The 25,843-nt window shown below is 52.1% G+C and overlaps 2 protein-coding genes across 6 annotated transcripts; one reads left to right on the top strand and one right to left on the bottom strand.

Annotated features, from left to right (window-relative positions):
• Nucleotides 1-228: 228 nt before the first annotated feature.
• Slc66a1 (solute carrier family 66 member 1) lies at nt 229-14,095 on the bottom strand. Of its 4 annotated transcripts, XM_027951862.2 has the most exons (8): nt 13,978-14,089; nt 13,485-13,593; nt 10,372-10,614; nt 3,132-3,261; nt 2,425-2,512; nt 1,308-1,450; nt 1,073-1,165; nt 229-502 (listed from the first exon to the last, which is right to left on the bottom strand). In XM_027951862.2, exons 3-8 carry the CDS (start codon nt 10,533-10,535, stop codon nt 305-307), a joined length of 816 nt encoding a protein of 271 aa, XP_027807663.2. In that variant the 5' UTR covers nt 10,536-10,614; nt 13,485-13,593; nt 13,978-14,089; the 3' UTR covers nt 229-304. The 4 variants fall into 4 exon arrangements, with proteins under 4 accessions (XP_027807663.2, XP_027807665.1, XP_027807664.2 ...); XM_027951864.2 differs by having other exon boundaries at nt 229-518; nt 13,485-14,095; XM_027951863.3 differs by having other exon boundaries at nt 13,485-14,089.
• A 118-nt stretch (nt 14,096-14,213) lies between these two features.
• Nucleotides 14,214-22,026, top strand: LOC114105404 (aflatoxin B1 aldehyde reductase member 4). 2 transcript variants are annotated; one of them, XM_027951877.2, is made up of 8 exons: nt 14,214-14,555; nt 16,710-16,897; nt 17,057-17,161; nt 18,826-18,922; nt 19,165-19,264; nt 19,828-19,957; nt 20,760-20,939; nt 21,053-22,026. In XM_027951877.2, exons 1-7 carry the CDS (start codon nt 14,231-14,233, stop codon nt 20,919-20,921), a joined length of 1,107 nt encoding a protein of 368 aa, XP_027807678.2. In that variant the 5' UTR covers nt 14,214-14,230; the 3' UTR covers nt 20,922-20,939; nt 21,053-22,026. The 2 variants fall into 2 exon arrangements, with proteins under 2 accessions (XP_027807678.2, XP_027807676.2); XM_027951875.2 differs by having other exon boundaries at nt 20,760-22,026.
• The last annotated feature ends 3,817 nt before the right edge of the window (nt 22,027-25,843 follow it).

The following is a 25,843-nucleotide window of genomic DNA, read 5'->3' as shown; positions in this document are numbered from 1 at the left end:
GTCACCAGGCAAGGGCCATTCTGTTCTTGCTCACTAATGAATCTGGTGCCTGGCAGACAGGAGGTATAAACTCTAGAATGGATTAATACGAGGAGGGAGGGAGGGAGGGATGGGTGGATGGGTAGGTTGATGGTAGGTGGGTGGTTGATGGGTAGGTGGGTGGATGGATGGGCAGATGGGTGGGTGGGTGGGTGGGTGGGTGCCAGGTTGCCCAGGTAGGTGGGTAAATGGTGGGATGAATGGCTAGGTAGATGGGTAGACAGGTGCTGAAGCTCGCCCCCCGCTGCTCCCCAGCCCTGGACACCTAGAAGGATATGACAGTGTCAAGCAGCAGCACGCCCAGGCTGCCCACGAGCCAGGGCAGGTGGTGCAGCAGGTAGCTGCCCTCGCTCTGGCCGACCTCGGGGTTTTTGAGCAGCACACTCAGTCCATACAGCGTGTTCCCCAGCATCACCAGCGCGAACAGCGAGTAGGAAATGCCCTGGGTTGACTTCCGTAGGAACTGGGGGCCAAGAGGGCTGGGGTTAGAGACATCAAAGACGGCTCTTGTCACTCTAGACCGTAACTGTCCACGTGTCGGTCTGCCCTGTATTACGACACTCTGAGCGGGTTTTTCACCGTGTGCCCAGCACCCAACATGTGCCTGGCATACAGACCAGCCATATCCAGGGCCAGACACCTCATCCTCGCTCCAACCACTTGACCCAGACCCTACCCGTGACTGGCGGCCCCGGGTCCTCACTCTCCAGCCCTGCCCGGACTCCTGGGGCCCGCCAGCCTCCTCACCACTGCCCTCACCTTCTCCCCTCAGCCTCCAAGCCTAGCTCCTCCCTCTCGTGTGACCTCCAATTGCCCTGGGACACACATGGGTCTCATGCAGCCCTCCATGGCGGCCCTCACATGCCCATTTTCCAGAGGCAGAAACTGAGGCAGAGAGTGGACGTGACTCGCCCAAGCCAACAGTGAGGCTGGTCCCAGACCATCTGAATAAAAATTCCTGCACCAGGCTCCTTCTTAACCCAGGAGAGCTGCTCCGTTCCCTGGCACCCGCCCACCCCTACTCGGGGCTCACGTTGGTGCGGATCTGGGGCAGCCTGGACAGCAGGTACAGCACGCTGGAGATGGAGCCGATAACAAAGCCAATGATCTCCTGTTTCGTGAAGGGCTGGGTGGGGGCAGAAGAGACTGCTCAGTGGCTAGTGGGAGCTGCAGGTGCAGAGAGATCCCTCCCAGAGGGTGATTCCCCCACCCCACGTGACCATGCAGCGGGGAGCCCACCCACTGTACCACCACTAACCCCACCTCACCTTATTGCCTGGCTCCACAGACAGGAGTGTCCTCCCCCGGAAGACCTCCCTCTGGGCAGCCACAGGGCTGGTGCCCCTCAGTAGTGGCATGGTACACACGGTCCCCAAGATGAACAGGAGCACAGAATTGATGGGCGCAGATACTGGTCATGAGGCAGAAGAGAAAAGCCAAGGTTAGGGATCTGAGTGGCAGTAGACAGACTGGGATAGAGTCCCAGCCTCGCCCCTAAGCTTTTAGGTACTGGGTGGCCTTGGACAAGTGACCTAACCTCTTTGAGGGTTTTTATTTTTATTTTTCTTAATACCATTGAGCTATATCCCCAGCCTTTCTTATTTTTTATTTTGAGACACAGTCTCATTAATTTGCTTAGGGCTTTGCTAAGTTGGAAAGGCTGGCCTTGAACTTGTGATCCTCCTGCCTCAGCCTCTTTTTTTTTTTTTTTTTTTAAGAATTTGACCTTTATTTTATTTGTTTTTATGTGGTGCTGAGGGTCAAACCCAAACCCAGGGCCTCCCTTGCTAGGCAAGTGCTCTACTCCTGAGCCACAACCCCAGCCCTGCCTCAGCCTCTTGAGTTGCTGGGATCACAGGCACGTGCCACCACTACCAGCTAACCTGCCTTTTTGAGTTTTAATTCTTCATCTGTAGATTAGGTAGAATGACAGTACCTTCCTCAAGGTGAAATGACGGTAGCAGGGGGCGGGGGGGGGGGGGCAGTTAGCACAAGCAGAGAGGCCAGTGAGTCTCAGTGCCCTCCTAGGCGCCTCCACTGTCTCCGTAGTGACCTGTCTATAGTGCCTTCTGAGTCCTGCTGGGCAGAGGCAGCCCGTGTGACACGTCCTCAATTCCCAGCTCCAAGGCTGGGGCCAGCCAGGCACAGAGGAGCGAGGCCATGTTTGCTGAATGAGAATTCAGTGAAGTGACCCTCCCTGTGGTCTGGGCCGGATGTGTTCGCGCCCTGACCTTCCATCTTGTTTAATTGAGGTCCAGGCTTCTAGATAAGGCCTGTGTGCGGTCGGTCAGTTTTATCAGCCTGCAGTGGGAACCCTGCTTCCTCCCCCACCCCGGGCCCCCCGGGCTGCCAGCAGAGCTCCTGACCAGAGCAGCCGCTACTCACAGAGAGAGGGCCGCTTCTTGAACTTGTAGTGGAAGTACAGCGTCAGCATCATCAGGTCGGCCAGGACGTAATAGATAGCTGTGTAGGTCTGCAAGACAAGGGGCAGGGCCCTGGCGCTGGCTGCGGTCCCAGGAGACTGCTGCAGCCCAGCTGGGGGACCTGACTGCGTCACTTCACCTCCCTGAGCCTGTTTCCTCACCTGGAAAGGAGTCACCTACCCTGGCAGGAGAGAGCAGGCCGGCCGCGGGACCCTCTAAACATCCAGCCCCGGCAGGTGCCAAGGATCCACGGCTGGCGCTACCAGGACAAAACAGAACTCGGGGGTCACGTGATGCCTTGGTTTAGCCATGAGAGCAGTCGAGGCTTTATGGTCCCTCTTGGGAAGACACTGTCTTCCTGTGATTCCCAGTTCTACCTGGCCACAGGTCATGATGACATCTGGGGTTCCCAGAGACTTCATTTCCTCAAGGGCCCCACATCCAGAAAACACGAAGAGCCCTGGGTTTGGTAAACTCATACTGCAGATGGGGAAACTGAGGCCCAGAGAGGGCAGTGACTTGCCCACTATCACACAGCACGGCAGGCAGAAGGCTCTGTCTAGGTGTGGGGTCAGGATTCTGAAGCCTGGACCTCTTCTGCTAGCTGCTCCCAAGGCCTCTCTGCCAGGGCTGTCCTTAGCTGCCCCACCTGCCCAGGGACCTGCCCACCTGCAGGGGCAGCTGGTCAGCCAGAAAGGAGCCGATGAGGTTGCAGGAATCTCCGCCAATCCAGCCGAGGAGGAACCACAGGGACAGGGCCTGGTCCATGTTGCCGGTCTTGCAGGCCTTGATGTACTGGCTATGGAAGAGGAGGGGACACAGCTCAGAGGCTGGGGGCTGTGGAGCCGCCTTAGAGGGCCAGTGAGGGAACCTTCCCCAGAAGAGGTGACTGACCGTGGTACAGGGAGGCAGAGGCAGCAATGGCCAGGAGGCCGCCCAGGAGCCCATCCTTCCTTCCTTTCTCTGCCCTTCAGAGGATTTCTACGGGGCACCCTCTTCTGGCCTGAGAGCCCTAGGGCTGCGCATCTTCTGGAGAGACCCAGCACTTCTCAGGATCCCCTCCACGGGACCCTGGGGTCCCTGGGAACGTAGGGTTCTAAAGTTTGTGTCAGGCCCTAAGGACAACTTCATAGGTTCCCTGGATGCTCTGTTTTTTGGATCAGGACAGGGGGGTTGGAAGCAAGATGGCATTGGTGGCCAGGCCCAGGACCCTGGAGCACTTGATATGACAGGCCAGACCACAGCCTGACTGTCCTCAGAGGGCCAGCGAGGAGCGCAGGCAGGGATCCTGCCACTCTGGAACAAATGTCCCAGGCTTTTGCTTCCCTGGATGTTTTCCCAAAGGTCACTGGTGTTGGGACCCTTTCTCTGGAACTGTGATCGGGTGGTAATATGAGCCCAAATCCCAGCGTGAGCCAGTGCTGCCACAGAGGGTCACAGGGCTCAGAGCCCTTTGTGCGTATTAGCGCCTCCAGTCCCCACAGCCCCCATGAAGTCAGGTCTATCATGGTCCTTGTCCCGGGGACCGCGGAGGTCATGTCACACGGCTTGGATTCCCACCCCGACCCAAGCCATTTGCTGCTCAAACTTCCCCTACCCCCCCCCCCCAGTGCTGGGGAGGGACCTGGGGCCTCCCACGTGCTGGGCAAGACCGTCACCGAGCTGCACCCTCAAGACCTCAAGCTTCTTTTGAATCATCTGCAAAGAGGAAAAAAGGAAGGACCAGCAAAGAAGAGAAGAGGGGGCTCGGGCGGCTCCATGATGGGGCCTGTGCGAGGCCCTGGGTTCCATCCTCAGCACCAAAAAGAAAAGGAAAGAGAGAAACTAAACGGCCTCTCATCCACCCGCTGCCCAAGCCCAGACCAAGAAAGCCGGGCCTGGGCCTGGGCCTGGCCCTTGCCACCCCCACGTCTCTTACAGCCCCCACTGCCCCCAACTCGCCAAGTCGGTTCCCCTCAAAGCCACCCTTCCTCTCGGGGATTTTTCTAAAACCCCAGTCTTGCCAAAAGCAGCTGTCCAGTGTTCTGCTCCTCAGTAAGGACCACCTCCTCTGGCACCTCCCTGCAAGGCCCTGGAGGACCCCACCCCGACTCAGGGCTGCCTTCCCTTCACCTCAGGATGGCCTGCAGGCCCCCTCGGGGAAGGGACGGGACTGGACGGGACGCCTCTTCGTCTTTCACATCTCAGAAATAGCTCCTCCCTGGGCTTCCTCCTCAGGAGCCCTGCAGGCCCCTTCTCCTCCCTCTTACCCAACAGCCCCATCCCTCCTGGACTCAGGGGCAGCTGCCAGCAGAGGCCCAGGAGGGAGAAGGCCCTGGATGAAGGCTTACCCCCTGGCCCTCAGGCGCCTCCTAAGATGCTCTGACTTGGTTGTCTCATAAACTGCAGGAGAGTGACTTTGTCCACCCAGGGGACCCAGAGTCCTAGGAATAACTAGGAGGTGGCTGCCCTTCCGCTGTCACTTGGGGCTGCCTCCACAACCTCCAACCCCCTCACTGGTTAATCAGCCAGGCCCAGGCAGGAAGCGGAAGCCCCAGGAGCTCCCCAGATACTGCTGGGCAAGTTCTCTGGGGGACAGGTGGCCTCCCCAGCCTCCATCAGTCACCCAGCCCCGTGCAGGGTTCCTCCTGTGGCCCCTATCCCCCCCCACACTGCTCACTGAGCTTCCTGGCCCCCAAGCTCCAGGCTCTCCCATCCTACTTCCCTAGATGCTCTGCAGAGGTAAGAATGCGTCCTTCCGGCTTCCCATGCCGCGGGTCACATGGCACCTGGGAGCAGGTGACTCAGCAGAATGGAAGCCTCCAACAGGGCACTGGGGTGATTCAACAGGGAAGGGACAGTCTGTTCAACACACAATGCTGGGACAACTGGAAATCCACAGGTGTAAGAATGAAGATGAGCCCCTACCTCACACCATATATGAACTGTAACACAAACAGATCAAACAACCAAACGTAGGTCACATCTGGAAACCTCTTAGAATAAAAGGCCCAGTCTTTGGTACTTGGATTAGATATGACACCAAAAGGAAAAAAAAAACCAAAAAAACATAAAGTAGACATCATCAAATACCACGGCACATGCACGAGGACGGCTGTGATAAAACCACACAGTGCCGGGTTCTGAGGAGGATCTGGAGACAGTGGATCCCAAATACTGCTGGGGGGAATGTGAAACATTCCAGCCCATTGGAAAAACAGTCCAGCAAGTCCTCAAAAGTTTAAACAAAGTTAGGCTGGCCACGGTGACAAACACCTGTGATCCCAGTGACTCAGGAGGTTGAGGCAGGAGGATCGCAAGTTCCAGGCCAGCCTCAGTAACTTAGCAAGGCCCTCAGCAACTTAGCCAGACCCTGTCTCAAAATAAATAATAAAAGCCGGCGCGGTGGCACACGCCTGTAATCCCAGTGGCTTGGGGAGGGCGGGGCGGAGGCAGGAGGATTGTGAGTTCAAAGCCAGCCTCAGCAATTTAGTGAGGTGCTAAGCAACTCAGTGAGACCCTGTATCCAATAAAAAATATAAAATAGGGCTAGGGATGTGGCTCAGTGGTCGAGTGCCCAAGTTCAATCCCTGGCAACCAAAATAAATAAATAAATATTTATTTATTTATTGTGGCCCAGCACAGTAGCACCCTTGCACCCCGCCCCCCCCCCAAAATGATTAAACAGTTACTATTTGACTCAGTAATTCTAATTCTAGGAAAATTACTCAAGAGAAGTAAAAACATAAATCTCCACTAACACTTGTATATGAACACACATACAACAAGAATCACAGTAACTAAAAAGGGCAATGATTCCAATGTTCATCATGGATGAATGCATGAACAAAATGTGGTATGTACATAGAATGGAATATTATTCAGCTATAAAAAGGACTGAAGTACTGATACATGATACAACATGGATGACTAACCTTCCTTCCCTCCCTCCCTCTCTTCTTATCTCCCTCCTTTCAGCTGAACCCAGAAGTACTTTACCACTGAGCCACAACCACAGGCCTTTTTATTTTTTATTCTGAGACAGCATCTCACTTAGGGCCTCACTAATTTGCTGACGCTGGCCTTGAATTTGATCCTCCTGCCTTGGTCTCCCAAGTTGCTGGAATTGAGATTGCAGGTGTGTGTCACTGAGCCTAGCTTCTCTCTTCTCTTCTCTCTCTCTCTCCCCCTGTCTCTCTCTCTCCCCTATCTATCTATCTATCTATCTATCTATCTATCTTCCTCTGAGACAGGGTCCAGCTATGTTGCCGGAGCTGTCCTTGAATTCCTGGGTTCATGTGATCCTCCAGCCTCAGCCTCCCAAGCAGCTGGACAAGAGGCGGGCACCCCTGCACCAGCAACACGGATGAATCTTGAAGACCTTACTGAGTGACAGAAACTAGTGCCAAAAGTCACACACTGTATGATTCCATTTAAGTCAATGATGAAATGTCCAGCTCAAACATCTCCGTTTGCATCCTAAGTATTGTTGTATTTTATTGACTTTTAAAAATCAATTTGTTCCTCTCTCTAATATTAGTGACTCAGCACATCAATTTAAAAGGACTGTGTCCTGGGGCTGGGGCTGTAGCTCAGTGGTAGAGCGCTTGCCTCACATGTGTGAGGTACAGGGTGGGATCCTCAGCACCACATTAAAAATAAATAAATAAAGATATTGTGTCCAGCTACAACTAAAAATGTTAAAAAAAAATAAAAGGACTGTGTCATGATGGATGGAGAGTTTAGATCTCAGCAGGATTCTCTTTCTACTAGATGCCATGAATTGAGAATGAACATTAGGATTGGAGTGTGGGCTGGGGAGAGGGTGGGACACAAGGGTGAGGGATTGCCAGAAAAGACATCATGAGGGCTGGGGATGTGGCTCAAGCGGTAGCGCGCTCGCCTGGCATGCGTGCGGCCCTGGTTCGATCCTCAGCACCACATACAAACAAAGATGTTGTGTCCGCCGATAACTAAAAAATAAACATTAAAATTCATTCTCATAAGGATGTTTAAAAAAAAAAAAAAAAAGACATCATGAAGGGTCCTTAAGCCCGCAGGAATTTATGGGATAATTTCCATCCTTAAAAGAGTTCTTTGAAGGTTTTCATGCTTTCTTGTTACTAGCAGGGTCTTCTGTTGAAATAAGATAATTTTTGTGTTTGTGTACCCCAGAAGAGCAAGATAAAAAAACACAGCCATATTAGCACCATCATTTTAAGGTATCAAACTAAACAAAATGAGGTTCTGAGTGAAGGGACACAGAAAAGTGGCAAGCTTTGCAAATGACGTGGATCAGATACATTGTTAAATATTATTATGTGAATGATATTTATATGCTTAACACAAGTATTTGTATAAGATACTTACATAAAACTTGACAAAGGCAATAAAATTTTACTGGCCTAGTATGCAGGGGAACAGAGCTACCATTAGAAATTTCTGGATTAGAAGCAATTCGTTAATTACATGAAGCATGAGGTGCCTGAATCTAAAAATATTCCCAAGCTTCATAAATTAAGGGGCTCATTTTTTTTTTCTGAAAAAACAACAAAATCAAGGGACAAAATTCAGGGCATATAATGAAGATGCTGCTATCTTGCTATCTAGTTTCATTAAATAAAAAGATTTATGCAAATATTAGATATTAAAATATACATATGTTTCATGGGTTTCATTATCCAACCCTCCCCGTAGCACAATTTCCTTGAAAAATGCTTATCTTATTGAGTTATTATCCAGGTTTATATCCCCATGGGGTTTAAGGAGAGGCCTAGAAAGTTTGATAAACACTTAAAACACGGCTCCTCTCGCTGTAGTGACAAGAATGCCAAAAGAGGAAAGAGACAGACATTGCATTTTTCATCAAATACTGAAATACAGGTCACCTATGAAACCCAATTTTCCCCCAGGAGCTTCTGGGAAGTGGCCTGATGTACTTGATAGAGATCTGAGCGTTTTTTATTGTGTGGGTGGGTGGCTCTGTGTGTGTGCACTTGCACATTTTAGACAAAACGTGCCATCCTGTTCTCGGTGCCCTGGGCTTCCTGGCAAACTGACCACAGTCCCTCCCCCGATGGCACTGAGCAGGCGTATCCAGCACTGTGGCGTGCGGGTGTCGGGCAGGCAGTCTCCCACGGCCTCGTTTTCTCCATCCCCAGCTATCCTCGGGGTTCTTTGAGGCCGTTCATATGAAAATTCCGAGTTGACTCTTTTAGAAACGCCACCAATTTTAACCACCTACTTATCCAACAGCGAACACCCGCTCACCTAACCAAGACTCTGCCTCCCAGTTGTCTCGTGAGCTCATCACCTGGACAACCTTCTGTGCTTCCTGTTTCCTCTCAGTTATGTATAAATTCCCAGCTGCTCAACAGAGTGCAGACATGACAGTATTTCGTGTCTGATGAATTGCACTGTAGATCTACTTAGAATGTCAAAGTCAAGGGGATGAATTTAAGCTGCAGTTCTCAAAATCCTTTCTCTCTGAATCCCTTCATATCCTAAAAATTACTGAGGATCCTAAAGAGATTTTTGTTTGTGTGTTTGTTTGTTTAACATCGCTTGATGTTTATTCTGATGGCCAACAGTGTCCTCATGTAAAACTATGTACGATAGAAAACAATTCATAAATAAAAATTAAAATTCTGTTCAAAAAAACAAGAAATGTCCAGATCAGGCTAATCTACACAGACAGAGAAAGGAGATGGGTGGCCGCCAGGACAGAGGGTTGGGGAAAGGAGAAGTGACTGTTGACGGGTGCGTTTCTTTTCAGGTGAGGAAATGTTCTAAGATGAATCGTGGCAGCCGTTACCCAACTCTGGATCCACTAAATCGTTGACTTATACGTTGAAATGGGTCAGCTGTACCACATGCGAATGCTCTTAACGAAGCTACTAAAACCACGGGAAGCCCCTGATCAAACCATGATCTTGGGCCTCACAATAAACAGCAGCGTCCTTTTGGTGGTTGTTGTTTTCTGGGGGTGGAACCCAGGGCCTCCGAGAGCCAGGCACACGCTCTACCATGAGCTCATTTCTTAACACTGGAGGGCAAGCCTTGGGTGACACCTCCTTTGCTGGCCTCCTTGATCTCCCCACACTGTCCAGCCAAGCGCTGTGACACTGTCCCTTGTCTCCTCCACCTGCTGTCCCCTGACGCACTCTCCCTCACACTCGAGTTCTCACCTATCCGACAGCTCCTGGCTTAGGGCCGACCTCCAGGCCCTTTCTGACTGCAACCCCCTCCTGCCCCTGCAGCCTGGGGAGGCGCCTTCTCCTCTGCTGTGAAGGCCCAAGTGTACCTTTCACTCCCCTACGTCACCCTCGCAGCAACCCAAGGGTGGCAACCTGTTCCCATTTCAGAGACGAGAAGACACCAGACTCACATCAGCGATGTGATGGAACTGAGTGTGGACGCTCCTGACCCCTGTGCTGTCAGGCACAGTGTCCTTGGACCCCCAAAACAGCAGTGCTCACACCACAGCTCCGTCTCCACCCCCAGACTGTCCAAGCTCCGAGGTCGAGAGCCCGCTTGCTGCCTCCAGGCCGCCCGCTCCCCACCTTCACAGCTGTGCAACCCAGGGCCAGTTCCTTTACCCCCCTGGGTTTCAGTTCCCTCATCTGTCAAATAGGGAAAGTAACTATCTCTGTCACAGGGTTGTTAAGAGGACTAGATGAGGTAAAAGCATGTCCAGCCCTTGGAACCGAGCCAGGTACACAGCAGGCACTCAATAAACTGCTGCAAATGTTCTTACGTCTCTATGGCATTGCCCAGCATGAGGCTGGACCTACTGGGGGACTCCAGGCAGCCCCTCCAGAGCTGGCTGGAAGTCAGTGAATGCAGCTGGAGGAAGAGAAGGGGGTACACCTGGCCTGGAGGCCAGCACAGCCACTGTCCCCACCCGACTCTGCCACCAGGGACTACTCACGGAAAGGTGGATGCTGCAAAGCAGAAAATGGAGATCAAGCCCAGGCCCACGCTGGCCTCGTCCCAGGCGTCCTGGGCACATTCGCCGAACACATCCCATATCCACTGGCTGGATCCATTGGGGCAGCTGGAGAAGTTGCCAGGGCCCAGTTTCCTCCGGACCATGGCTGCAGGGAGAGGGGCCCCCGCCTGCGAGGGCTGCGTGGGAGAAGGCGCTGGCGTGCAGAGCAGGCGAGGGTTGGTCCTACAGGGAGAGAGAGGAGGCCTCAGCGGTGGAAGGTCCAGCTCCTGTCCATGGTCGTCCCGACCTACGTTGCCTGGGCCCAGTCATCTGCCCCTGACCAAGCCCCTGAGCCAGAAGAGGAGGAAGACACAGTTCTCCCCCACAGGATGCAATGGCCTCTGGGGACACAGATCAAATCAAGCTCTGACAACCTCAAACATGCACTGGGGGAGTGCAGGGGCTGTGGTCGGGACAGGTGCATTCACCTCCCAGCATCTCACTAGGCAGCACTTCCACCGTGGGCCAGTCTTGGCCTCTCAGGCCTTGGCCCTCTCCTAAGCAGTGGGGTAGCGACAGGGCCTGCCTTGAATGGCTGCTGTGCTGCTTAAGTGCGTTCAGACAAACAGCATGTAGAATTGGGTCCCCAGGGTGATCTTTTGTTATAACCCATAAACATTTAGGTTGATTCTGTTTTTGCTGTAAATTATTCTGGGAGGGTCTGTGAGGCCAGGCCTGTTAAGTTCATGATCTCATTGGAAGGACAGCTGCCTATGCATTGGTCAGATGGCTGGGATCCACACACAGGAGTCCCCCCTAGGAGCTCCTGTTGTGGCCCATGGGAATCGACGGCCACCTCCCAAGCCAGAACATGGCTGGCATAGGGGCCAGTAGAGAAGGTCCCTCCCAGGACAGAGTAGAGCCATCATGCCTGAGTGATAACCTACAGGGGAGAGGAAGCAGGGTCTGGCCAGGGCCACCTTCATCCATGACAGTCACCACCATCCTAACTGCCGGACTCTGTGCTAGGCACCTGTCCAGTATTTTCTGTGGTCAGCAGGGACCACTGATTGAGGTCAAACTAGCAGAGGGCTGTGATCTGCCAGGCCACCCAGATAGGAAGCAACGGAGCCAAGCCCAGGACAGAGACCTGCCACACCCCACTGCCTCAGATGCTTCTTGTCCCTGCTAGTGCTGCTGGCTTCTGGCAGAGGAGAAACCTGGCTTCCCCTTTTCTCGCTGTGCCAAAAGGGAGTTTCCTCACCCAGGCTGGGGGTGTGCTCCAACCACCTCAGTTCCCACTTGTGCCGGGGGGCCCCGGGCTCCTCACAAAGCAATGCCCTGGCTGGATGCAGGGAAATGCTGAGGTCGCAGGGATGGGGCAGCGTCAGGGAGGAAAAGGAAGCGAGTCAGCTCCTTTTCTTAGGAAGCTGAGGTTCTCAGTCCAAATGTGACTAGCTGTGCTCAGAAGCCCTGGCTCTGAGGGCAAGGGCGTCCCAGGTCACTGTCTGCCCTGCTCATTGCAGTATCTCCAGGGCCAGGCTCAGGGTGGCAGAAAGCCTCCTCCTGGATCTCGGTGGCTACCCTTGATGGAAGCATATACCTGATGTCTGTCACTGGCACCCACAAGGCCACCATGGTTAACACTCGGTCCAGGTAAGAACTGCACCTCTGCGATGCCACAGGCATTTAAAATCCAGTCCTTTTGCTCCCCAGCCAGCCCCTCACCTGGAATGCCTCCCTCGTCCTCCCCCGTGGATTCTAAGCATGCCCCTGCAGTGCATCACGTGTCAGCACATGGTCATTAGAAGGCACACACTCAGATAGTAACCTTCAGGGAACACTGACCCATTTTACAGATGAGGATGAGTGGACTTGGGCAAGTGAGTTAATCTGTCTGAGCCCATCTATAAAACAGGGCTAATGACACTCCATCCTTGGGGTGGCTGGGGTGACGAAATGCACATGACCCTCTCGGTCCATGTCTGATCCAACACAGGCTAATGTCTGATGTAAACAAGAGAGTCCAGTATCTTGACCACCCTGGGGCCTCTTGCTCACTCCCTCCTTTCACCAGATTAAGACAGAAATAGGGTGGACAGGGATTCTGGGTTCCCACAGGACCCTCTGCTCAGCTTCTTAAAGAATCCCGGTGCACACGATGCACTTTGAGAAAGGCTGGGCTGGAGAGAGCATCTCTAGCCCCACCCAAACCTTCTCCTGGATCCCAAGGGAAGACAGAGAGATGACTTCCCACCAAAGCAGAGCAAGTGTCCACCTTGGTTTACCGGATCAAGCTAAAGTCCTTGAGGGCAAGGCCCCAAGACACCAGAACTGCCCTCTTAACTTTATCTCCTGCTCCAAGTCCTCAAAGAGTCATTTCAGGGTTAGACATCTTCACATGCTTTCTCTTTCCCTAATAAGGCCCTTATCACCCTTGAAGGCCTGGCAAAGACATACTATAAGCCAGTTCTGAACTGCCCTATCCAAGAGGCCTAGCAAGAGGTAGCCAGACAGGACCTGCTGCCTCCTTCCCTGCCATAGGCCACACACGAAGAAGGCTTACCCACAGACCTCAGCCAACCACTGCTGTTTACACGCGCTCTTCTCCCTTAACCTGGTTGTGTACTTCCTATTCTCACAGCCTGTGACACCAGGTGCACAGTAAATGTTGACAGGGAGAGAAAGGAAACAGGAGGCAGGAAAAGAGAATCATAAAGGAGGAGAAAGAGAGAGAAAAGAGAAAACAAAAGGAAAGAAGGGCAATGTTGTGATCTCAGAGGGCCTGGGATGGAGGGCAAGAGCTAACCTGCCTGCTGCCTGCCAGAGCTGGATGAGATAACCCAGAGCCAGCCGTTAGAAGGGTGCTCAGCACAAGGCACACACTCGGATAGTAACCTCCAGAGATGGCTATTTGTCTGCTCTTGCTATCCCACTCCCACCCCACTCCAACCCACCCAGGTCCCAGGCACAGAGTAGCCTTCAGTAAGCTGAATGGACAAGACCCTGGCCAGTCCTCACATATCTAAACCCACACTCCCCCAGCACACACGTGGACCCTTGCTCTAAGTATGGCGTGGGAGGGGCCCATCTGGGCTCCCCTCCCTGCATACCTGGGCAGAATGTGGCGTGGAGCGTCCTAGCTTGAGGATTCCACCCACTCCAAGCCTCCGGAGCGGCGGCCACAACTCCCTCCTGGTGACTCAGCCTGGCGCGGGCCGCCTGTTTAGAAGGATAATGACAGGGCGGCCGCTGGGGCCAGCGCCGCGAGCCCCCCTCGCCCGGCCCGCCCGGGGGAAAACAAAGCCATCGGAAGCCAGGGGGCCCGTCGACCGCGACCAGCAGGTGAAAGAGGACTCAGACCCCAAACACTGGCCAGGCCAGCCCAAGAAGCCGTGGTGATCGCCCCCGAGGTGGGGGCGACCGGGGCCCTGAGGGCTACCCAGTGCCGGCCCGGTGTCTCGCCCCAGGATCTTGTGCCACAGGAGGGGACAGAAGCCCGGGACCGTGCAGAGGCTGGAGTGAGATGCTGGAAAGACGTGCAGAAAGCACCAAGAGTCCCGACCCCCAGCCTTGGGGTCCGCTGTCAGCCCCCAGCCACCTCACCAGGTCGAGATCCGCCGCGGGACCAGGCTTCTGGGTTTGGTCCCAGCCTGGGTCAGCTGACAGAGCGCCGTCGCCAGGTCCCCAGAGCCGCGCGGCTCCGCCTCTTACGCCGCGCACTTGGCAGACGGTCCCTGGAGGCGTCTCGGCGCGGCGTGTGTGCGCCGGAAAGCACCGCGCGCCCTGGCCTCGCTCCCTTGCCCCAACGCTCCTCCCACGTTGTAGGCGGGGCCCGCCAGTGCGCAAGCGCAGTCCCATGCTGCTCATAGCTTCCCGAGCCGTGGGCCGCGCTGCGGTCCGCGCTGCGAGTGGTTTGGATCGGTCGGGCGCTCTCACTGTCATCATGTCCCAGCCACCGCCGTCTCCTCGGGCTGCCTCGGGCGCCCGGGCCCGACCTGCCACGGTGCTGGGCACCATGGAGATGGGTCGCCGCATGGACGCGCCCGCCAGTGCCAAGGCAGTGCGCGCCTTCTTGGAGCGCGGCCACACCGAACTGGACACGGCCTTCATGTACTGCGACGGCCAGTCTGAGAACATCCTGGGTGGCCTGGGGCTCGGGCTGGGCGGCGGCGATTGTCGAGGTAACAGTCGCGCCGGACCTTACCCCGCCGGGTGCAGAGCTCAATCCCTCCTCCCCTAGCGGTGCAGTGGCCGCGGTGGTCATCGATGCCCCAAGCCCCTCCCTGCCTCGCCCGGCTCTGTGAACTCCAGGCTCCTCAGGCCATCTAGCTTCAGACAACTGAATAGTGCTTTACTTCCTTTCCTCTTCTCTGGTAGCTGCAATCTCGGTGGCCCCCATCCTGTATCCATGCACGCCACGAGCACCCTTTTCTCTTTCTGGTCTTTGACCAGTCCCTAGACTTTGTCCTTTGCATCTGGCAGTGCCTCTGGAGCTCACGGAGAACTGTAGGAATGCCAAGGGCCCAGTTGAAGAAGTAAGGGTGGTGAGGTCTGGGGGTGAGAATAAGGCTTCTGTGTCTGCTCTGTGCCAGGCTTTGTCATGCCTTTGTGGGAGGGAAGGTGACCAAGCCACTGAGGGCTCTGAGTCCAGTGGGGCAAATGAAGCAACCATTGCACTATGGGGTGCAGAAGAGAGCACTTTAGGGGAGGCAGTAGGGAGGGCTCAGAGAACATGATCTGGGCATTAAAGGGTCATTAGCACTTTCCTTGAAGGAGAATAAGAGAAAGGGCATCCGAGGCACAGGGCAGAGCTGGGCAGAAGACAGCTTGGGAATGCAAAGTTCATGGTATGTGGAAGGATGGCCACATGTGGCTTGACAGGGATGCTGTGAGTGGGGACTGCCCCTCATTAGCTCAGTGCCACTGGAAGTGCCCAGGAAAGTGCCTGGCCTCCTCTTTACCATCCTGAGGCTCCTCCTTCCCATTCCTGAGGAGTGGTCTCTCTGGGCCTTCCTTGTCTTCACAACTTGGTGGATCTAGAGAGACAGATGGGAATGTGTCTCAGGCCACGCTTTCTCGTTCATTGGCTCCCTCTCACTGATAATGCACATTTTGTTTCTGGATTGGTTTTTCTTCTCCAGTCCTTCCCTGCTTCCTTCTTTGAGGCCTGGGATTCACTGGACCAAAGTCCTCAGACCAGACTTGAGGCAAAGTTCACACAAGAATGCCTGAGGGGGTGGGGGGCTATGGGCGAAGAAACTGTGGACTTTTCTCCCATATCCAGAATGATCAGGGTCAACCTGGTGAGTTGACTTTGCCAAGTATGAAAAATGCAGAATCTCTCCACTCTTCAGTCTAGATAGCTGGGATGCTTTACAGGGGGAGGAACAGGGTTAAGTTAGCTCATGCCAAGTTGCTTGGATGGCAGAACACGGTCGTTCTCATGGGGGTATTGCCTCTGCAGTGCACGGTGGCTGTGGCAGGTCTGAGAGTCTGGAAGGGAGAGGGATTCTGCCTGCTGTTCAGTCTCCCTCTCTCTTTCAGATTGGTCCATGCCAGGGGCTCACATTCAGGTGCCACCATCTCTTAAATACTGCGATGGCCTATTTACTGGTCTCCTGCTTCCAGGCCTGCTCTCCAGAGTTCCTTCTCCATCCTGCAGAGGGAACTAGCTGGATGGTTCACACCCAAGAAAACATGGGAATGATCAAGCCCAGATTCAGTGGGATGGTATTTGAGGTGGAGTCTGTGTCCCCATCTCTTGTCTCATGTCCCCTGCCCTGGAATTGACAGGCTTATAACTCAGAATTGGACCTGTGCTGCCTCACAGCTGTGTTTTCTTACCTCTGGGACTTTATGTCCCCAGGCTTGTCCTTTGTTGGCTAAGACTCACTCTTGGGCACTCCACTTGAGATCATCCCTGGAGAAAGCCTCCCCTGGATTCCAGGATTGGCCTCGTGCCTCTCTTTGGGTTCCTGTGGCACCATGCACATTTCTCCTACTGCACCTAACCATACCGTAGTGACACCCTCTAGACTGTGACTTCCACAGGGCAGAGATCAGTGTGCTTAGTTCATTGCTGCCCCTAAGTCTCTAGCACAAGGCCTGGCAAAACCAGCAGTTTGGTGACTAATGATGGTGATTGGAACAAAGGTGAATATTGAGACCTTAGACATTAATTACTACTCATGACATCCATGTGGAGACAGTTACATTATTGTCACCCCATTTTACAGATTAGGGAATTGAGACTCAGGGAACTTAAGTAATTTAGCCAGTTATATGTCCACTAAGTGGCTCTAGTAAGTCTCTTAACCATTACATTCTTCTCCAAGTGAAAATTGCCACGAAAGCCAACCCTTGGGATGGAAAGTCACTGAAGCCTGACAGTCTCCGGTCCCAGCTGGAGACATCACTGAAGCGGCTGCAGTGTCCCCGAGTGGACCTCTTCTATTTGCATGCACCTGACCACGGCACCCCCGTGGAGGAGACGCTGCGTGCCTGCCACCAGCTGCACCAGGAGGTAAGGGTGGCCCCAAACTCTGGGCGGTCACCTCTGCTCCGCTCCTCATCTTGGCACTACCAGAAAAATCGGGCACCCAGAGCAGAGCGGGGGACACACCCGCCACCCCAGTGCCCCCTTCCTGGTCTCCTGGTTCTGACTGTGTTCTCGCCCCCACAGGGCAAGTTCCTGGAGCTTGGCCTGTCCAACTATGCCGCCTGGGAGGTGGCTGAGATCTGTACCCTGTGCAAGAGCAACGGCTGGATCCTGCCGACCGTGTACCAGGTGAGGCTCCCTGGTGTGCCAGGGCTGCAGAGGCCCCGGGCTCCAGGGCTCTGCTGCTCCCAGGTTTCCCTGCCCCTCTGACTGGCCCCTGTGCCCTCTACCTATCAGCCACACCCTTGCTCAGAGCCTGTGGGAGGCTCCCAGGTGCCCTCAGGCCGAGCTCCCCAGCCTGGCCCCTGGGCACGAGCTTGCTTGTGCTTCAGTGCGCACCTTGATCCCTTCCTTCCATGCCCCGGTCCCTGGGAGAGGTGCTCAGGTCTCAGTTAAGTGGCTCTTCCTCTGGGAGCCCCTCCTCACAGTCCCAGGAGCCTCCAGTCGTCAAACCTCATATGTACCCACTGTGATCTTGTAATTCTCTTTGTCTTTTGGAGGGAGAGATTCTGGGGACTGAGCTCAGGACACTTTACCATTGAGCTACATCCCTAGCCCTTTTTATTTTTATTTTTTTAAACATCTGTTTTTTGTTTGTTTGTTTTTTTACTTGTAGTTGGACACAATACCTTTATTTTTACATGGTACTGAGTGGAACCCAGGGCCTCGCGCATGCTAGGCAAGCACTCTATCGCTGAGCCACAACCCCAGCCCCACCAGTCCTTTTTATTTTAATTTTTTAGTACTGGGTATCTAACCCAGGGGCTTAATGAGCCACATTCCCAGCCCTTTTTATTTATATACTTTTTTGAGATAGGGTCTCACTAAATTGCTAAAGCTGGCCTTGAACTTGCCATCCTCCTGCCTCAGCCTCCTAAGTCACTGAGATTATAGTGTGTGCCACTAGCCTCAGATTTTCTTATTTTTAGTTGTATTGGGGATAAAGCACGTTCATTATACATGCTAGGCAAATGCTCTACCACGGAGCTACCCCCCAGCCTTTTGTCTGTTTTTTAAAAATTTGATTATAATATCTCTTAGAGGCAGAGATTTTGCCAGGTTTGTCAGTAGTTGTAAATCCAGTAGATTTACAACTATGGGTGGTGAGGTCTGGGGGTGAGAATAGAATGGGACCAATAGATATTTATTGAATGATAAATGAAGAACAGTTTCTCTTCCCTGGGCCCAACACTTCTCTTCACTTCATACCAATACTAGTGTTTAGAAATAATTGCTGAATGCTGGGTGTTCTGGTTCACACTTGTAATCCTGGCTACTCTGGAGGCTGAGGCAGGAGGATCCCAAGTTTGAGGCCAGCCTGGGCAACTTAGTGAGACCCCATCTCAAATAAAATAAAAAGGGCTGGGGATATAGCTCAGTGGTAGAGTACTTTCCTAGTATGAGGCCTTGGGTTCAATCTTCAGTATTAGGGGGGCGGGGGGAGAGAGAAAGAGAGAGAGAGGGAGGGAGGGAGAGAGAGGGAGGAAGAGGAAGGAAGGAAAGAGGGAAAGAAGGCCTAGGGGCAGGAAAGACTGGGCTGGTGTGGACTTAGAGTCATACAAGAACAAGACGGTGGCACACACTATGCTCCCAACTACTCTGTGGGCTCAGACAGTAGGAGCACTTGAGCCCAGGAGCTCAAGGCTGCCTGAGCCACATAGCAAGACCCTGTCTCTTAAAACAAACAAACATAAAACAGCTCAAAAATTTTTTAAAAATGTTTTTAATAAAAGGAAAGCTGGGTTCCTTTCCTTGATACACCCACCTTCTCCAACTGCCCCTTCTCCCTGCAGGGCATGTACAACGCCACCACGCGGCAGGTGGAAACAGAGCTCTTCCCCTGCCTCAAGCACTTTGGACTGCGATTCTATGCCTACAACCCTTTGGCTGGTATGGGCTGCCCTGGGACAGGGCCCTCTGGCGGGGAGGGGGTGGGCATTCCTGGCCCTGTCTCTGCCTATTCCTGCCCAGGTAGATGCCCAGCCCGGGCCCTGGGAAGTAGAGGGGGCTTTGACAGATGCTGGGCTTCACCCCTCGTCCCTCCTGGGTCCCTCCTGCTCCTCAGTCCATATCTGTGAGGGGTGTCAGCCCTGGGAGCGGCCTGGGCTGGGGTGTGATGCATGCTTCCGCAGGGGGCCTGCTGACCGGCAAGTACAAGTACCAGGACAAGGACGGGAAACAACCGCTGGGCCGCTTCTTCGGGAACAGCTGGGCTGAGACCTACAGGAATCGGTGAGCCACCTGTCTGCATCAGGACCGGTAGGGTGGAAGGTCCCTTTGGTCTGAAATGAAGTTCCAGATGTTTCCTGGGTCAAGACTTTCCTTGTACTTAATCTCTTAATCCCTCTAAGAATGACCAAACCCTCTGCCAGGCTTTTTATTTTCTTGTGGCCTCTATGAGGATCCCAGGGCCATGTGGTCAGTCATCCTCTGTGAGGACCCCAGGGCCATGTGGTTGTCACGTCAGAGATCTTCCCTGAGGAGCAGCTGCTGAGAAGGAAGGAAGTACCCAGATGAAGGCCCAGGAGGCCTGGGGCTGGATCTTGCCCTTGCACTAGCTGTGTGCTTCACTGGGGAAAAGAAAGGCAGGTGTACGTGCTCTCAAGAATAAAGATGTCATTGATGTCTGATGAGGCAGCCAGCAGCCTGGGCGGAGTAGGAAGCACTGTCAGGGAGGACTTGGGCCTTCACTGCTTCAGGCCTTGAGGGGCAGCCACCCTGGTGGGCTTTTTGACTGTGACTCCCAGCATGACCCTCAAGGTTCTGACCCCTGTGTCACCTCCCCACCTGCTCAGCTTCTGGAAGGAGGACCACTTCAAGGCCATTGCCCTGATGGAGAAGGCCCTGCAGGCCACCTATGGCACCAGCGCCCCCAGCATGACCTCGGCCGCCCTGAGGTGGATGTACCACCACTCGCAGCTGCAGGTGACCAGCTCTCCCTGGGGCACAGCTTCTGCCCTTTTACGGGACCCAAAATTATCTTTGGGTGATTTCTAGAGTGTGTTTTGTCTTTTCCTCTGAAAGCTCTCCTCCTTCCTAAGGAGAGTGTTACAAACGTGGATTGAATTATCACTTATTAGGAAGCATCCCAGTTTTATTGAGAAGGAAACTCTAGCTTGCACAGGTGTTAAAGGGGTAGACATCGAAACACAGCTTTACCTCTGCAACCCCTGGGTCTCGCTTCTCTGGTGGGAGCTCCCAGTCTGCCTTGTGAAAAATCCCTCCAGCTTTGGCCTTAGGAGTTGCTCATCATGAGACATCCATGTCCCTCATGCTCAGTAAACAGGGCCTAAGTGTGCTATGTGATTTTTTCTTTCTCATAACCACATTGAAAATGGGGAACAAGAGTGACTCTCAGAGAGGTTAATAATGAAGCTGTTTGCCCAGCTGTTGGGTAGCAGAACTTACTTAGGTCTCTAGATGAGCAGGGGATGAAGAGAAGAGAAAAGAAGGTATAGAGTTTCCTAGGTGTGACTGTTGAAGGCACCTTCAGTTCCTTCTGGATGTAGAGGATATGAATAAAGCTTGGGCTGAGGGTAGAGCTCAGTGGGTGGAGTGCTTGCCTTGCATACACAAGGCCCTGGGTTCAGTCCCCAGCACCACAAAAAAAAAAAAAAAAAAAAAGAATAAAGATCCCAAATCTTGGCAGGGGTGGGGCAGGGAGGGACATGCGACTGGAGCCACTGGACAGTAGAAGCCTGCTAAAGTCTGGCCTTCTCCCTTACAGGGCGCCCAGGGGGACGCGGTCATCCTGGGCATGTCCAGCCTGGAGCAGCTGGAGCAAAACTTGGCTGCAGCTGAAGAAGGGCCCTTGGAACCAGCTGTTGTGGACGCTTTTGATCAAGCCTGGCACCTGGTTGCTCATGAGTGTCCCAACTACTTCCGCTAGGCCCTGACATGGCTCAGGGTACCAAAGACTTTTCTATCTCCTCTCTTGTTCTCTCACTCTGGCCAGTCTTTGCCTTAAGCTGACTTAGCATGGTCTTTCCTGGTTGTTTTGATCATGCAGTATTTTTCTAGATTCCTGCCTTCTCCCTGCCGCCTCTGTGATGAGAGGGTGCTGGAGCCGAGGCCCACACCAGCATTTCCTGTCTGAACAGAGCAGGCACTCGGCTTGGCTGCAGCTCGGACCTGGGCAGAACCACAGGCTCATCTTCTGCTGCTCATCAAGAGGATTTCCCACCTGCCTGGGGACCTGCAAAAGGGGCTGGCACCATGAGCTGGGGTCTCCAGAGAGCAAAGGAAGTGGGAAGGTCTCAGGAACATGGTGCCCTTGTAAGGGTCTCCTCGCCTGATCTCCAGCCTGATCGCCCAGTCTTTTACTGGTGATAGAAAACGGGCCATGCACCCCGGAAGTAGTTTCCGCTCATTCAGAATCAACTCACTCAATAGAAACGACAGTCTGGGCAAATGCTGCCATTAGTGTCAACACTAAGAAGAATAAAGAAGTGTCTCAGGATGCTGTGGACCTCTCTCTTTGTTTCTGAAATGAGGTCCTGCTGTTTCGCCCACAGGGGCCTCAAACTCCTGGGCTCGCGCAACCCTCCCACCCAGTCCTCAGGAGCAGCTGGGCTGCAGGGGCACACGCTCTCAGTGTCAGCAATGGCTTTGCTCTTGTCTTAGTGAAGCCTCTTGCCAGGTCATCCTTGGGATGTTTGGCCTTCACTTTGAGCCTCCTGTTGGAGGTGGGGACACAGCGGTATTATAGTTTGGATCTGGAATGTGCCCCAAAGGCTCATGTGTTGAAGGCTTGGTCCCCACTGTTGGAAACTAGGAGGTGGGCCCTAGTTAAAGAAGGTAGGACACTGGGCATGAACCCTTGAAGGGTGTACTGGGAACGAGGCCCCTTTCTCTTTCTCTTCTGGCCTCCATGTGGCAGGCAGCCTTGCTCCACCATTGCTCTTGTCCTGACGTTCAGCCTAGCTGCAGGCCCAGAGTAACAAGAACAGAAACCTCGAAATCATGAGCCCAAAATAAACCTTTCCTCCTTTTAAGTTGTTTTTCTCAGGCATTTTGTCATGACTCCTACCTGCAGCCAGGGTCCCCATTCCCTTGGCAGATGTCTCATCCAAACAGGAGGCAACAAAGGCCTGAGAAGAAAATCCCAGGTCTGGTGGTTGCTGTTTATCCATTTCCATGTGGCAAATCCCTGTAGCTGTGGGAGGGTTGGGAGCACAGGTTGTGGGACAAGTGGCGGCTGTCAGTCAGCAGTAAGAGCCCCCTCTGGGAATGATGAGAGGAGCTCAACTGGGAAATCCCATGTGCTGTCTAGAGGGAGACACCCTGCAGATGACAATGACAACATCATCATCTTGCAGTACTGGGAATGGATCCCAGGGGTGGGATCCACTGAGCTAAACCCCTACGCTTTTTATTTTTTAATTTATTTTGAGACAGGGTCAGTCTCCCTAAGTTGTGGATGCTGGCCTGGAACTTGAGATTCTCCCCTCCTGAGTTGCTGGGGATTACAGATATGTGTCACTGCAACCAGTTTAGCTTTGTCATTTATAGGAAGAAGTCACTCTCCTTTGTCCTCATCTGTACCAAAGCAGATGGTCCCCAGTGGGCTGGTGTATCCATTGTCATTGCACAACAACCCCCCCCCTCCAATTGCATTAATATGTTCTTTCCCAATTGATCTAAAGGATAATGCACTCCCTATCAGAATTGCAGCTGGCTTTTGGGGGTGGGGGATGGGATAAACAGAAATTGGTCTGATCCTAAAATTCACAGAAATTCAAGGACCCAGAATAGCCAAAACAATCTTGAAAAAGAACAAAGTTAGAAAAATCAATGTTTCCTGGAAAGGTTACCACAAGCTACAGTATTAAAAATGGTGGGGAACTAGCATAATGATAAACACAGATCAATACCACCAGAGAATCAGAAGGTGAGAAATAAACCCTGACATGTACCTTATATGATGATTTTTTTATTAGTTACACATGACAGTACAATAATCTTATATGATAATTTTTAAAGAGGATCAATGGGGAAAAGAATCACCTTTAACAACTGGTGCTGGAACTACTAGATGTCTTTATTCTTCTTCATGTGGAAGAATGAAGTTGGATCCCTTCCTCACACCATATGAAAAATTTAACTCAAAATGGATAAAACACCTAAATGTCAGCCCTAAAACCCTAGGAAGAGAATCTAGGAGTAAATCTTCATGACTTTGGTGAGATATGACACCAAAGTACATGCAACAAGAAAAACAGATAATTTGGACACCATCAACAAGAAAAAGTTTTGAGTTTCGAGAGACCAATGGGAAGGTGAGAAGACAATCCACAGAATGGAGGAAAGTATTTTTTTAATCACACATCTTCCAAGGAACTTGTATCCAGGACGTTTTACATATTCTGTATGGACTCTTACAACCTAATAAAAGACAGACAAACCAATTAAACAATGGACAAAGAATCCAAATGGAGATGGGGCTGGGGATGTGGCTCAAGCGGTAGCGTGCTCGCCTGGCATGCGTGCAGCCCGGGTTCGATCCTCAGCACCGCATACAAACAAAGATGTTGTGTCCGCCAAAAACCGAAAACTAAATATTAAAAATTAAAAAGAATCCAAATGGACCATTCTCCAAAGAAGATATGCAAATGGCCAATGAGCACATGAAAAACTGCCCAACATGACGATAATTAGGAAAAAGCAAATCACAACACTTCACACTCTCTAGGATGCCTAAGAGTTAGAAAGAAAGAAAGTAACAAGGAAGAAGGAAGGAGAGAGTAACAGCTGTTAGTCAAGGTTGGAGAGAGTGGAACTTTCATACATTGCTGGTGGGAAGGTAAAAGGGAGCAGCCATTTGGAAAACAGTCTGGCAGTTGCTCAAAAAATTAAACATGGAGCCAGGCATGGTGGCACACACCTGTAATCCCAGCAGTTCTGCGGCTGAGGCAGGAGGATCACAAGTTCAAAGCCAGCCTCAGCAACTTAGTGAGGCCCTGAGCAACTCAGCAAGCCCCTGTCTCTAAATAATAAATAAAAAGGGCTGTGGATGTGGCTCAGTGGCTAAGCACCTCTGGGTTCAATCCCTGGTACCGAAAAAAAAAAAAAAAAGACAAAGAAACAAGTTGGGGGATGTGGCTCTAGTGGTAGAGAGCTTGGCCAGCGTGTACAAAGCCTGGGTTCCATCCCTTGCACTGCAAAATAAATAAGTAAAAAGGGAAAAGAAGCTGTGTTTGATCTGAAATGTAGCAACTATATATAATCAAAATAAGAAAAACTGGTCCATAGAGTATAAAACATTGAATGAAGCAGCAGAGGTTTTATATTGGAATTGGTTTCTTTTTTTTCTCTGTAGATGTAGATGGTCAGAATGCCTTTATTTTATCTGTATATGTGCTAAGGATCGAAACTAGTGCCTCACACGTGCTCGGCCAGCGCTCTGCCCCTGAGCCCCAGCTCCAGCCCTGTCTTAGGCCATTTTCTATTGCTGGGATAGAGCACTTGAGACTCCGGGATTGGTAGAGGTCTTTGTTTTGTATTTTTGGAACCAAGGATCGAACCCTGGGGTGCTTTACCACTGAGCCACATTCCCAGCCCTTTTTATTTTTTTGTTTTGAGACAGGGTCTTGCTAAGATTTTAGGGCTTTGCTAAATCGCTAAAGCTGGCCTTGAAAATGCGATCCTCCCGCCTCATCCTCCCCTGTTGATGGGATTACAGCCTTGTGCCTTCTCACCGGGCAAGAGGTTTTCCTATTGGTCCACAGTTCTAGAGATTGAGAAGCTCAAGAATATGGCCCTGGCATCTGCCCAGGTCCTGGTGAGGGCCTCCTGCTGCTTCAACTCACCAGGGAGAGTAAAAGGGAGCGCGGGGACCCACTCTCCAGTCCTGCCAAAGAGAGAATCCACTAATTCCCAAGAGCAATGACCCAGTCCTACAAGGCCAGCATTAGTGACCCAAATTCCTGCATAGAGAGGGAAGATGGGAGGGGAGGGGGGATAGTAGGGAATAGGAAAGGTAGCAGAATACAACAGTCACTAATATGCCATTATGTAAAAATGTGAGTGTGTAACCAATGTGATTCTGCAATTTGTATTTGGGGTAAAAATGGGAGTTCATAACCCAATTGAGTCAAATGTATGAAAGATGATATATCATGAGCTTTGTAATGTTTTGAACAACCAATTAAAAAAAAAAAAAAAACAAATTCCTCCTGCAGGTCCCGCCTTCTAGCACCATGACAATGCAATCCAATTGCAATATGAGTTTCCGAGGGGAAGTTCACATTGAATCATGGCAGGAGTCAATGAGAAGGGAAACCACTGATGCTGGAGGCTGCAGAGAGGGCTGACCTACTTGTTTCCTTTCAATTCTGGCCTACTTGTTGCTAATGATTGTGAGAGTTCACATCTCCAGTATTTGCATTCTGAATACATTCCAGAAGCAATTGGAAGGTATGAGGGTATGAGGGAGGCTCCATAATTGCTTATGAGCATGGTCACTTCTGCTCCATAGAGTTTTAGTTTAATGAGGCTCTTTTCATCTTGACACCGTGTCCCACCAGAATTCGAATTTGTCCACGGCAAACCCAAATTTCTATCTTCCACGTTGAACTAAATTTAACATGACATTCACAGAAGTGGCAATGCCTCATTTTGAAAAAATGAGCTTCAAAAGCTCTACAGTGGCTCAGGAGGCTGAGGCAGAAGGGTGGAAAGTTCAAGGCAGGCTTTGGCAATTTATGGAGACCCTGTCTCAAAAACAAAGATAAAAAGGAGTGGGGGTTTAGTTTGGTGGTCAAGAACCTCTGGGTCCAATCCCAGTAGCAGAAAAAAAGAAGAACAAGGAAA

The sequence above is a fragment of the Marmota flaviventris genome, chromosome 10, assembly GCF_047511675.1.
Source record: "Marmota flaviventris isolate mMarFla1 chromosome 10, mMarFla1.hap1, whole genome shotgun sequence".
Taxonomy (NCBI): Eukaryota; Metazoa; Chordata; class Mammalia; order Rodentia; family Sciuridae; genus Marmota; species Marmota flaviventris.
The sequence above is the reverse complement of the archived record's forward strand: the minus strand, read 5'-3'. Positions and strand labels throughout refer to the sequence as shown.

Bases quoted from the DNA above. Each gene is read 5' to 3' on its own strand.
- Slc66a1 (XM_027951863.3), bottom strand. From the start codon at position 10,535: ATGGTCCGGAGGAAACTGGGCCCTGGCAACTTCTCCAGCTGCCCCAAT. The intron at 2,513-3,131 runs GTGGGCAGGTCC...CTTGTCTTGCAG, and splicing joins CTGACCAGCTGCCCCTGCAG to ACCTACACAGCTATCTATTA. The intron at 1,166-1,307 runs GTGAGGTGGGGT...GCCCCCACCCAG, and splicing joins CTGTGGAGCCAGGCAATAAG to CCCTTCACGAAACAGGAGAT.
- LOC114105404 (XM_027951877.2), top strand. From the start codon at position 14,231: ATGCTGCTCATAGCTTCCCGAGCCGTGGGCCGCGCTGCGGTCCGCGCT. The intron at 19,265-19,827 runs GTGAGCCACCTG...CCACCTGCTCAG, and splicing joins GCTGAGACCTACAGGAATCG to CTTCTGGAAGGAGGACCACT. The intron at 19,958-20,759 runs GTGACCAGCTCT...TCTCCCTTACAG, and splicing joins ACCACCACTCGCAGCTGCAG to GGCGCCCAGGGGGACGCGGT.